We start from the raw sequence: 13,570 nt of genomic DNA, 5'->3' as shown, positions 1-13,570 counted from the left end.
TTATGTAATTTAAAACAAAATTGTAAGTAGAGGCATTTAGTAAGTATTGCATAATATGTAGATGAACATTGTTTTGTTATTCGGTAGATTTCTCTAGACAGGCATCGTCATGCTCGCTTAAATGCCTCTGCTTGTTGCGGCGACGTGAGGCGGGTCTTTCCCTTCCCTAAAATATGGTCGAGGGAGGCGATGGATGGTCAATGCGTCATGCTCGTGAACGGGTGCTACTCGTGGTGGCTGCATGATCTTGTTACCGGGAGGTCTGCTTGATTTTTTTTTATTATTATTTCCTTTAAAGTTAAAATTATTATATATTTTATTTATATTATATTTATATTATTATATATTTTATTTATATTATTTATATTAAATCTATTTTCCTCTCTTTATTTACGGTATGTGTAGATTGATGCATCTATTATACTCAATAACTCTTGTTTATAAGTATTTTTTTTCATTTTTTGACTTACTCGTGTAAGCCTTTCAGTTTTTGACATTTCAGTATTTTGTTGCGTCACTTTGCATAAATTGTAATTGAAATGAATTGTAAAACATGTAAATCTTGACTAAGAAGAGTGGCAATGAGTTTCTTGCTACTTCTCATTAGCTCAAAAATTTATTTTTATTTTTTGACATTCATAAGTGTCATTTCCGTGACCTACATGAATAAAGTGTTTTTGAATTGAATTTGAATTGAATTGAATTTACAATCCACATAGAATAAAATTTGGCTGTGCATGAGGGGGTGTTGGTTCCAACACTTATGTACGGAAGTGAAAGTTGGGTATGGCAGAAGAAACATGAAAGCAGAATAAATGCAGTTGAGATGAGAGCGTTGAGAAGTATGATAGGAGTTAAACTGAGTGACAGGATAAGAAATAGTGAGATAAGGAAACGTTGTGGTCTGAAAGAAGATGTTGTGACAAAAATTGAGAAAGGTATGCTGAGATGGTTTGGACATGTCGAGAGAATGAATGAAGAACGATTGACGAAGAAAGTGTATAAGGCCAGTGTGAATGAAAGCGTTGGAAGGGGTAGACCTAGGCGGACGCTTCAAGATCAAATCAGGGACGTCTTGAAAAAAGGCCAGGTCAAGAGTACCCTAAACCGAAGAGCATGTATGAAAGGAATAATGAAAGTGGACGAAGCGAAACAAGTATGTAAGGATCGTACCAAGTGGAAAGAAGTGGTCTCTGCCTACCCCTACGGGAAAGAGGTGTGATTTTATGTATGTATAAATGTAGAATTGAATGGAACATTGGAAGCAGTTATTTTAATATTAAAGTTCACTGCACAATATAATCTCGTTTGCCATTTTATCTTTGTTCGTTTCTTCTCCTGCTCTAATTTCAATTGTTATTTGACTTGACTTCCTCGAGACGGCAATTAAGGGAATAATCACGAATAATAACCATCTTTAAGTGTCTCATTTCTTATTTCATTCCCTTTTCCTCATTCAGTCGAAGAGAAATTGTATTCTGTATGTAATTATAGGCAAGATTGTACGATTTCAAAATGTTATACCTAAATCTAATATTCTTGGTAGATAATTTAACCAAACCGTTGTTTTATCTTCATAATGGAAATTCGGATATTAATTTTTCATTATTCTTTTGGTGGTAAAATACTGTAATAATCTTACTAAATCCCTTATAGCTTGTATTTTTCAAGCGACTTCTAAAACCAAAAAACCAAGTGGTTTTCCGTTGGAGTATTTTTTATTGTTTGAAGTTGAACTGATGAAGAAAACGACAAAAACTCGGGAGCTTTTAAAGAAAAGCATTTCATGATTAGTGATAAAATGGCTTTTTGACTGTTAAGTTTAAAGAATAAGATTGAAAGAAAATCCGCTCACCTTAAGGCGACACTAAATGCCAGCGACCTTGAGCGATATGAGTTCACGGCTGCCGGCCCGCCATCTATGTAACAAAGCCAATATTTTCAAAATTCTTGGGTGGAAAACAGTTTATATGCTTACAATCCTCGTTATTCACTACTAATCTGAATAAATGAACCTACACAAAAAAGTACAAGCTATAAGAATAACTTTTCTGAGAGAAGTACCAAAAAATGCGTCACGCCATGCCAAAAAACTTGTTTAACTTCAAAGAAAAGTGGTAGTTCAAAAAGGCTCGTCAGTGCTAACTATAACCAACAGCAAGCATTAGCAACCTATAAATAAGACTTAAGGATATGTGTAACAGGATTAAGTAGTGTTCATAGCTCCAAATGCTATACTTTCACCACAAAACTTGTCTAAAAACACCATGTTTGCGTGTTTTCTGCTTACTCTTCGCCTTAAACAAGTAAATTCTGTTTAACCGTTTAATTAATTATCAACTGTAGAATGTCACTTGCTGTTTATGCATGTGTCATTTGTTATCAGAGGAAATAAATTGTGAAGAACGGTTTTATATTTAGAAAAGATCATTAGAAAATGTAATGAGGTCGTCGCTTAATGACGCTTTGTTGTAGTTAAGCTGTGCAGGTGAGCTTTGGCGATATAATTCTATTCAGGGCTCTTTGTATTTGAAAAAGTATGGACATTTTTCAATGTGGTAGCGCGTTTAAAACCTACTAATATTATAAATTTGTTTGTTACGCTTTTACGCCGGAGCTACTGATCCGATTTTGATGAAATGTGGTACAGCGATAGACTAGAGCTTTGGAAAGAATATTTTATCCCGGAAAAATCAATGGTTCCCGCGGGATTTGTAAAAAACTGAAGTTCACGTCGATGAGCTATAACTTTACCACTTTAGTTTGCCATAGCAATCTTTATCGAAATAAGATTCATATAATATGTTGGGACCAGGAGCGAAACCGGGAACCGGAACTGGAATAGGACATTAGATAATCTTCAATTCCAAATTTGCTTATTATTTTTAAAAACCCTTTATCTACGCGGAGGAAGTTACGGGTATAAGCTAGTAGTCTTATAAAAATCTGATTTTTTGGTGTGAGATTTTAATTCTGAGACATGCATTTATGGTCTGTTCGGTTTTCCAAAGTATGAAATACATGTATTAATGAGTTTTCGTTAAACCTCTGGTATATTTCACTCAATAAAATATTAAGTGCTCATTTCCGACATAATGAATGACTCCCTATTCATTACCCCCTGCGTAATAAAACTGTTATAAATGAAAGGGACACGCAAAGCTGTTTCGTAGCTTTTAAGCTTGCTTTTCTGTTTAATTAGTGAAATGTATTCGTAAATACGATCGGGGTTCCGAGCCAGTATTTTATGTTTGATAAAAAGTATTGCACATTATTTATTTATTTATTTATTTATTTATTTATTTACTGACACACCAACAGCATTACATACAAAACATTAAAATAATTATGGTCTTATAGGTACATTATCTGGTATGAATGCCAGTTACTGGTGCATACACCACTCTGTGTTCGACCTAAAAATTTAACAAGGATTTGAAGCAAATTATTAAAAATAATAGATATAATAAAAAGAAGAAATAGTTTGTATGAATATCAACTAACATGTTATTATTTACGAACAGAAATGTGCGGTTAGTTTTTTTTTCAGTCTTGCCAATGTGTCATGAAAAATATCAAAATCTTTTATGCATATAATAGCGTTGATTTAGCGTCTGTGCCAATAGGTAGGTAGCACCGTTAATATTCATAATATGTACATTCATTCGACGCTTTATATTGTCATAGAATGTGGTGTTACAAGGAGAGTATGGCTCGCACTGATCTTGAGGAGACCCAGGTGATCCGTAGTTAATGTATAGGCATTTGTTCTCCTCTTCCTATTGACGTACAATGAACACTAGACTCCCAATCGCCTATTATGAGGTCGCCAAAAAATGTCCGAGCGACGTTATAGAAATATAAAATTTTAAGTGAACACCCAGATACATTTTACAATTACTATCGGATGTCAGTAAAATTTTGCACAATTTGCGACCATACATCATGGATATAAAATTGGGATTCTGAGATAAACTTTTTCAAACAGACTCCGACTCCGTTGACGACATATATTCAATGGCGCGACAAAACGACAATTCTTCACAATGTTTGGCCAAATATAAGCCAAAAACCGCCCTCGGTTGATGCATAGTGCGTGTATACCGAGTATTTGTAATTCATAGAACTATGAATTACATATATTTGTAAGCGGCAGTTTTTTTGCTACAATTTTGTAAAATTTCACGGTTTTGAAATCAGTAACGGGAAAAAACCGCAAGTGCTGCCGCTTGTATTCGTTTTCTTGTTTCATAAACTCACACAGTGAAAACCGCTGCGGTCTAACCGTACTGCGGCCTAGGCGCTACAAGCCCAAACAGTCAGTGGTATCGGCCCGAATGTTCACTTTATGATATTGGCTCAGTCACTGAATGTGCTTCTATTTATGCAACTAAGATTATCCTTGCACATTATCTAATTAAATGTTGCTTTTCAGGAACGATTAAGTGCCGAAGAGATAACACGACTGAGTGACGTACGAAACCTGGTGAATCAGCTGTACGAAGCGCTCAATGTGCGTGAGCATCAGATAAAGAAGGAGAGGGAGCTGAGGGCTCAGCTCGAGAAGCTCTCCACAGAACTCCAGCCTTTGGAAGAGGTAAATGACTTAGATGACTAGGTCGATAAGCATATTTTAAGCGTTCTCTCACTTACCCTTAAAGGAAAAAGAACATTTCTACAATAACTTCGTCTACGACGATAACTATGTCAAAGTAATTATCTCATAAACTTCAATAGTACTTTTAATGGATAAGACGGCTGAAATTTTGACTATTTTGTATATTCTACTGCCGTTCAACTCATAAAAATCAAGATGGCAACTTTGACATTGATCAAATGATAAATTAAAAAAAGTTTGAACAAAAGAGTCAAGTATTAAATTTTCTGTGGGACACATATGAAACGAATTCTGTAATAATATAATATGTAAATTCAATAATTTGGGATAGGGAACCTTTTAAGATAAATTTTCAAATCTAGTAAATACGCGGGACAAATGTTATATAACTGTACAATAAACCATCACCAGTCTTGGCGTTTTTCAGAAACGCATGAGCCTAGAAGTGGAGACGACTCGAAAGACATCGGCACTGACTTGGGTGGGGCTGGGTCTTATGGGAGTGCAGTTTGGGGTTCTAGCACGGCTGACGTGGTGGGAGTACTCCTGGGACATCATGGAGCCTGTCACCTACTTCGTCACCTATGGCACCGCGATGGCGGCCTATGCTTACTTTGTACTTACTAAACAGGTAACTTATTTTAAAAGTAAATTATTGGCAAGTGGAATATTAATATTTTTTATTTTTATTTATTTGGGACTTCACGACACATATCGTGAAGCAAGTAATGTGAAAGCATTATTGTGTTTCGGTTTAGAGGGCGTTCAAATTACTGGACTATTGAGACTTAATATCTTATGTCTCACGCATTGACTTACAATAGACAATTACCCCCTTATTCATAATAGTCTGCTAACTTAAAGCATTGCTAATTCTCACTCTGTCTTCTTCTATTGACCTAAGTCAGAATGAGAAAAAACACTCCTAAGCGACTGTTTAAGTTAGCGGACCATTATGAATAAGGGGGCTAGACTCCCAATCGCATATTAAGGTCGTCAAAATATGCATTGTATATGCGTATACATTAACTTATAACAAAACATTCATTCAAATTAACACCTTATTTCTTGGCAGTAATGTACAAACTCGTGAAAACGAGACAAGAACATTTTGTTTTAGCAATTGAAATGTGATTATTTAGCAAAAGGATTAAATACGTCGTTAGTTTCATATTTTTGTTAATGTAAAGGGGGCACTTACCTCAAATACGTCACTCCATACTTTTTAAGTTTGGATATACTGTTATTTGAACAGTTATTTACTGAACATTGCGTGGCGTTGTATTCAAAGCGCGGTCGAAACGACGCGTAGGCAGAGTTTTTCTTCAGACATTTTTTGGTGTGATTGTGAGTCTAGTTGTTTATTGTACGTTAATGGTCTCATGTGCAATACCGATTCCCCTGAAAATTGTTAGGTTCAATCGAGAATTCTGAGTGCCACTGCACTGTAGTGGGCAGGGCTCACTACGCATCAGATGAATTTAATAAAAAAATGCCTTTACTAGATATTATATAATTAAAACGGCTTCTTCGCGACTTCTGAGAGATTGGACAAGACCGTGAACTTATCCTGTAGAAGTTCTTCGGTAGGTTGTATTAGGTAGGTATATGCACGTTAGTTAGGCGTTTTAATTTTTCAAATTTAAAATGTATATGCAATATCAACGATTCATCTTTACATCTATATAATGGTTCGTGGAATTTTTGACTTTTTAAAAACTATTTTTAATGTTGTTATAAACGTCTTTATTACGCAGCGACTTTAATAAGTCTGGCCTGTTCTCATGCGTTGCCTAACACCAAGAGGCTCTATCTAGACGTGTAAATTATCTAAGATAATTTCGATTATTTGTTACATTTACAGGAATATATCTTGCCAGACGTGAAGGATAGACAACATTTAATATCGCTGCACAAGAAGGCGAAAAAGATCGGACTGGACATCAATAAATATAATTTTCTTAAGGATGAGGTGAGTTAAAACTATATTTTGTAAATAAGTTTAAAAAAAAAGGAAGTTATAAAAACTATGAATTTTAAAAATAACGATTATTAAATATCGAAATGCATTACATTTGTCCCAAAAGAAAATGAAAGTGACAACTTCTTTAGGTATAATGCAGGTGTCAGCACTTTATTTTTTAGGTATTGAATTAGATGGAGACGTCACGCTCGGCTATGTAACTATGTCGTACTATTAACCTCGCTTTGAAAAAGTTATCACCTTATGCACATAAGCTCTACAATAATGAAAAATAAATATATAAATTCTCATAGAATTTTATTTATACTATCGCAGGTTGATAAATTACAAAAGGACCTAGCTCGCCTTCGAGACCCGCTCAATATACACTTGCCAGAAAACTACAAGATACCCAAAGATGATACCAAACGATCACCCTTGACCAAAATAAAAGACATGTTGGAAGAAACCAGCAAGAAGATGAAAATAACGTAATACTAAGCGGTTATGCCATTATAGACAATAATACCTTCACAATAGTGACAAATGTCCAGTGGCGTATTCTACAATGTATTTCTACCCTCTATCTCCATTACGGTATTCAACTGCTTTCTTTCTATCATTGACTATGTTTTATGGTAAATAATTTAGCAAATTTTTGTGTTTCTTCTTTCGAATTGTATATTTAACTGTAGTACTTGTACACACATTGATTGGCCTAAATTCCCTTAACTTAATAACTTACATAATTATTACGTCTAGATAGAGTGTCTTGCTCTTAGACAACCGATAAAAACAGGCCAGGTTTAATACTTTAGTGTGCGTGACAAGCGACGTCTTACACTCGCGACTTGTATGACACTTTGTATTAGTGTGCGTGCATTGCTCAAAATAGAGGTTAACTCGAATCTAAATTTTTTTCGTCGTTTTCACAGCTGTCATAGTCCACCTAGACGTATTAATGATCTAAGCTTAATAAAGTAAACTGTTTAAACTGTATTCTAAAAATGTTGATATATTAGTGAAATATTTGTTTTTTTTTTGAAGTAAAAATATTATTTAGATACGCAATTTAAATTAACATTGGCAGGTTCATGCTGTTAAATGTTTAAGTAGTTAAAATGAATATTTAATATAAAATTAAGTAGTCTGAAAATTTATTGATACCTAGTCTTCAAGAAAGTAAAAACGAATTATAAAAATATGTAAATTTACCGACTACTCACGGTAGATAGAGGCTTATGTAATAATAATATTTGCTAGGAAATTATTACCTTTATTATTTCGGCCAGTATTATTTCTAACGTGTATCTAGTTCTTTATGAATGAAAAATACTAATCGATTCAAATTTCAATGATAATTGAAGTTTACTTGTTGGCTTTAAGAGGCGAGACATATGAATAGTTAAATATATTATTGCAATTTAATAAATGTTTACTGAAATTGTTAGTAAAAAACAAAAAATAAATATGTTACATTGAGTAGGGAGCTATTTCGTGAAATGTCATGATTTTTCTTACGTCAAATAATTTAAGGGTAAAATGGACATAAACGTACCTATGGTTGTATTATTTCGAAGACATAATTAATATACTTAGGTGATTACTTAAAAGGCTTATGAAAAATATGTTTTCACTATTGACTTTATATTTTTAAGAGTAACCTCGTAAAGAGATTTTTACAATTGCGTTTTCTATGATATTTTTCACAGTGTAATAGTTTGAATGGCTTTTTTTAATTAAATATTTTTTATACAAACCTATACCTCATTTAGGATCTGTGTGTTTAACATGAAAAAAAAAAATTATTTATTTGCTTAGATATAAGATTTAGTTGAAATATATAAAATCTTAGTTTGTTAATGTTTATGCTCATATTGATTGTTTCCTATACTGTTTAGATTTTAATGTTTGTTTTTATACTAACAATACGTTGTAGCTGTATTAAGTACGGGTAAGTTTAAACCATATTTTTTGCCGTTTACACAAATTATAGAAGTCAAGTTGACACCTTGCATCATTACGCACCCTGCGTCGCATCTGTCGGGGTGCGAGTTCAAATCTTCCAAGTGATCATTAGCTACTTCTAGAGAATGCAATCCAGCATGGTAATACCTGATTAAAATACTATTAGGATTCATCATTTTCAATACCCTTAAATAAATAAATATCCATTAGATCTTAGAGCTAACCAAGTGAGAAATCATAGATAAATCTTCATTCTGATCAGACTGACATGATAAACACACGCATTGTATAGATGGACCCAATCAAAGGACCAATTCAAACCCACATCCACACACTCACTCACTCACACACACACACACACACACACACAATTAATTGTAAATTGTTAAATTTGGTTTTCAATCATTTCTGTTTATTTCTATATTGTTTACTTAATAAAATGTATCTGCTAAGGAAGTAACGAGATATTCCCAATACAAGTGTCCTAAGACAACTTACTGGGAAGTCTCAACCACTAAAAAATGTATATGTAATCTTTGAAATAAACGAAATTTATAAATTTATTTATTTATAAATCATCATAGAGGTAGGTACTGAGTATAGAGAAATACGTGGAATAAAAACAGTTAATAAATCTGTTTGAAGAGAATTTAAATATATGGAAACTTCCACTTTCAGAGTTCATGTTTAGTTCAGTAAATTTTATTTCACTTCTTACCATGTCAGAATTTAGATAAGTTAGTGTCATATCGTTTAATTGCAATCTCTACCTTCATCATAACTTGCAAAATGTGCGAGATAATTGCAAAAATAACTTTCTCACATATTTCCACGAAAGTTGGAAACTGTAGTCTAATTTCTTTCGGTGGTGTTTGCATATTGATTCCTTTAAAAAACAGCCCAAAAATATTAACAAGATAGGTACAGCTCTTGTAATAATTCCAGTAAAATAAAGTAGCGAACGGCTACAATAAGTAGAACTAATATCTAATGACTTCATGCGAAAGCACGCAAGTTCGATGTGGTAATAACTTGCGCGTTCATGGTGAACGGGGAACTAATAAGTGGATAGGACGGAAGGTGCATTACTGGCAGGTGTCAGCTTGATTTCTGCAGGTCTTATCCAATATTTTCGGAGTTTGCAAGATTGTTTACAAAGCTATAAAATAAATAAGTTAGTTTAATTATCTCATGCATATTTTACTGTACGTTATATTGGTTTTGTTCTTAAATGAACATTTTGCGAAATAAAACTAGTTTTGTGTCTGAATATATTTTATTCAGGGCTAAACATATAATCAAGAAATCCTCACCCTCGAGAACCATTTAAGTGAAGTGATGAAATATGTCGCCGAATTGCCATTATTATAAGTCATATTCAAGTTTTTTTTTTTCAAGTACCCTCTTTTAGTACCTCGACTTCAAGTATTTGCCAACTATGTTATTTATATGTACTAATGTATTAATAATGTACTATAAGATGGTCTAGTCGTTCGCACAATATTTAACAATTGACTGTTTTTGATGGATTTGTTCCTGACACTTGCCTATGTATATTGTTTTACGTGCCTGTGGAATTTTTGCACAAAGTAATATTAATGTTAATTATTCTCGAGTTATCAGAGTTTTGATGTTTTAAAGGCGTTATTTAAGGTTGAAATGCGTCTGCTTAAATTTGTCACTGAATATGTAGTATATGACCACACGGCTTACGGCCGTTTCCAATATTCGGTCCATCTTTTACTTGAGATAAAAATCGTAACTATCCTTGACTTTTCTGTCCCAATAAACTTATCAACGGGAACTCACCTTATCCGTACAGGCTGTCTGTCAATGGGAGGACGTATAGCTTACCAGCGATAGAAGTTTGTATGGAAATTGCAATTCACGCGTCCCAATATAAGGCGATAAGAATGACTTATCGGGTATATTGAGACAGCTTCAGATTACTGACAGTAGAAGGTAGTAATTTATCTCTATCTGTAGATAGTATATTGTAGTTCCTATGTTGGCTGGGTTCTAAGGTCTTCCACGGAATAGTAAGTACCTACACTAATGAGCGTCAATAAACACAAGAAATCATATTCTGCGTGATTATCAGGGTATAGGCTTATAGATCACATTTAACAAGCCGCCAATTCAGTCTTAGGGCTATATTTCACCGGGACACCACGGTGGCGCAACCAGTCGCCGCTACCAACAAAATGTAAAGACTCTACAGTAGTTAGTGGTGGCGCGACCAGCTCGGACACGAGCACAAAATGTTACTGGTCGCGCCACCACTAATTACTATAGAGCTGTATGGTGTCTCACACACTCGGCCGCCAGTCCGGCCGCCAGTGACACTGCCACCGCAATGCATGCAACATGTGTCCACGTTTGTGGTTTGTTGTTTAATGCATTTGTTAATTTCATACGATGGATAATTCCGATACTAACAGAAAGGTGTATGACGAAATCCCAAAGTACACCATCAAAGTAGGATAATTCTGATAGATATTTCAAAATGAAGGCTAAATAAGGATGAACCCCCACTGTTTCTTTTTTCTGTTGTACTTTCTTTTCCTACTTACAGCTCAAAACCTCCTGCTATCTCTTCGAGGTACATTTTAGTACTGTCTCAATGTGGCGTCTTGACTCTGGTGTATGTATGGTGTCCCGGTGAAATAAAAAAATAAACCAACTATTTCTTCAGTTATGCATACTATTAGTGTGACACACTATAAATTTATATTTGACGCATTTAAGCCTTAAAATAGCTTATTTTTATAAAATACTGGACTGATTTGCAAATGTTACGAATGCAACGTTATATTTAGCACATTTAATATGTTTACGGTGCTTTATTTGTGAACTTAATAGTTTAATTCTAGACAATTATTGATTGTATTGCAATGGTTTTATTAAACATTTTAAGTTTCTTTTTATTTTATTCTTACTAACACGTCTCTTGATACTAAAAATTATAAATATACTTTACAGGCGGTATCGAAAAATGCGCAGAAGTTGAAATAGGATCTCATTGGGGGTGGGCGCGGGGGGTGACATGCAGATCGAACCTAGCGTTCAATCACCTAGGGTTGCCAACCGTACTCTAAAATAGAGAATCATAGTTAGGTACCTACTCTTTTTTATGTACGATTACCTTACAATTTATAAACACTGATAGAGAACCTATGCTAAAATACTCTTTTTACAGAAGCTGATATTTCAGATTTTTTTATTATTAAAAATAGTAGGTATTTTTATTATTCTCTACTTTTTACTTATTCAATTCAGACAAAATAAATCTTTAAAAATATTGGCAACCCTAATCAGCGCTCACCACCTGTGACTATAATTTAAATTTAATTTAAAATGCTTCCAGGACTCTACCGAATACAACTTATCATGCTATGATCGTGCTTTGAACGCGTTATAAATATTATTTATATTACAAAGTATGAGCTCCGTTACGTGCTATAAAGCATCAGCAATTGTATGATACGCTGAAAATACGTAATAGGCGGCAGGAATCCCTGTCATATTTCGGTTCGTTCAGAAACGGTCATAGTATGGCGCGGTGGAGTGGCTAACTTCCTTTACCGTTTTATACTAAAGTATATATGTAGTTAGTATAAATACTAGTATTAAATAGAACGGCTTAATCTGGAGACAAGTCTCTATGCATTATACTTATATGTAAATATGATTTTGATTTGATTGTAAATAATCATTGTTGCAATTAGATTTAATATGTTGAAACTGTTTACTATAACGATTACCAATTTTTGAATCTAGTATATATTTATAGATTAAGATAATTCACGTGCGATATAATAGTATTATTACAATGTGTAGTTTAATACACTATGAAAATGTTACTGTTTAATATGTTTTCGTATGAGAATTATTAGAAACGAATTCCTACAGTTATAAAATTTCAATATGTTAGACAGACACAACAAGATATGTAATATTGTATCCCTTTTATAATTTATTTATGTTAATCAGCAACAGTTGAACTAATATCGGACATGGATATATGATATATTCAAAACAATGAAAGATTAGCACTTTTAACGAGATACAAACCATAATTCGATGATTTTGGAGTTTCCCGTTATTTCATTGTTGCTAACGTTATTGTTAGATATATCAAACTACCCTCTTTTGCAGTTACTGCCTTGATTATTGTAACTGCTATCGATTTCATTTTCGAACGTTACACGATACATGCTGGGAAAGAGTTAGGAACATGGTAATCGATATGTCTGCCAAAACTACCAAAAACTCGCTAATTAATTCAGGCGCCAGTATGTTGGATCGGGAAACACTATATCTCGAATTATTATACCATTATAAAAGTACCCAATTATTTTATTTACCAATTCTTTGAGAGAGAACAATTTAATAATTTTTGTTTTTTATAATCACTTAAAAACAAGCGGTGTTTAGTTATTTGATAATTTGAATGTCAGCATGACATTACGAGTACTATATTATAGAGATGTAATAACTTGTGTAAATAGCCTTAGGTTTAATGAAGGCTGTGAAATAATTAACAGGCTGAAAGTAAATTATATTAGGTGCTTTGATATTTAACCAATTGCTGTTGACATCTTTATGGGACCTAACTGCAATAGTTTGACAGTTTTGAGAATATTACTTAAATGCGGTAGTTTTGAAGAGTATGTTACAAAATGTCTCGACATGGTATGGAAAACATAAGTCACTTCATAATATTTTATACTATGAAGTGACTTATGTTTTCCATACCATTCTATACGTGTCACGCGACCATGGACTGAATGTCAGAATTGTTTTGGCTTTACCATCAGCCTAGCGAAACTCTCTAAGAAAAAAGCGTTGCACTCTATTGTATGAAACGTGCAGTCATTGATAGAATGACAGATGACGGCTATAATCTTGTAAAAAACGGAGATCCGTGGAGACTGAAATCCTCTATGTCTTAAGCAACTGTTCGCTTTCAAACTTCGCCGGACTATACTTCGTGGCCAATCGCCATACTGTAGTTACTT

General features: G+C 33.7%; 1 protein-coding gene across 1 annotated transcript in view; it reads left to right on the top strand.

The window, feature by feature from the left end:
- The window catches only part of LOC126977064 (calcium uniporter protein, mitochondrial), a 151,990-nt gene extending 140,520 nt beyond the window's left edge, over nucleotides 1-11,470 (top strand). Inside the window, exons 5-8 of the mRNA XM_050825751.1 lie at nucleotides 4,436-4,597; nucleotides 5,046-5,249; nucleotides 6,483-6,590; nucleotides 6,918-11,470. Coding sequence (XP_050681708.1) covers nucleotides 4,436-4,597; nucleotides 5,046-5,249; nucleotides 6,483-6,590; nucleotides 6,918-7,076 — 633 coding nt within the window. The 3' untranslated portion in view covers nucleotides 7,077-11,470. The remainder of the gene's footprint in view (nucleotides 1-4,435; nucleotides 4,598-5,045; nucleotides 5,250-6,482; nucleotides 6,591-6,917) is intronic.
- The last annotated feature ends 2,100 nt before the right edge of the window (nucleotides 11,471-13,570 follow it).

This window comes from Leptidea sinapis, chromosome 43, assembly GCF_905404315.1.
Source record: "Leptidea sinapis chromosome 43, ilLepSina1.1, whole genome shotgun sequence".
NCBI lineage: Eukaryota > Metazoa > Arthropoda > Insecta > Lepidoptera > Pieridae > Leptidea > Leptidea sinapis.
The sequence above is the reverse complement of the archived record's forward strand: the minus strand, read 5'-3'. Positions and strand labels throughout refer to the sequence as shown.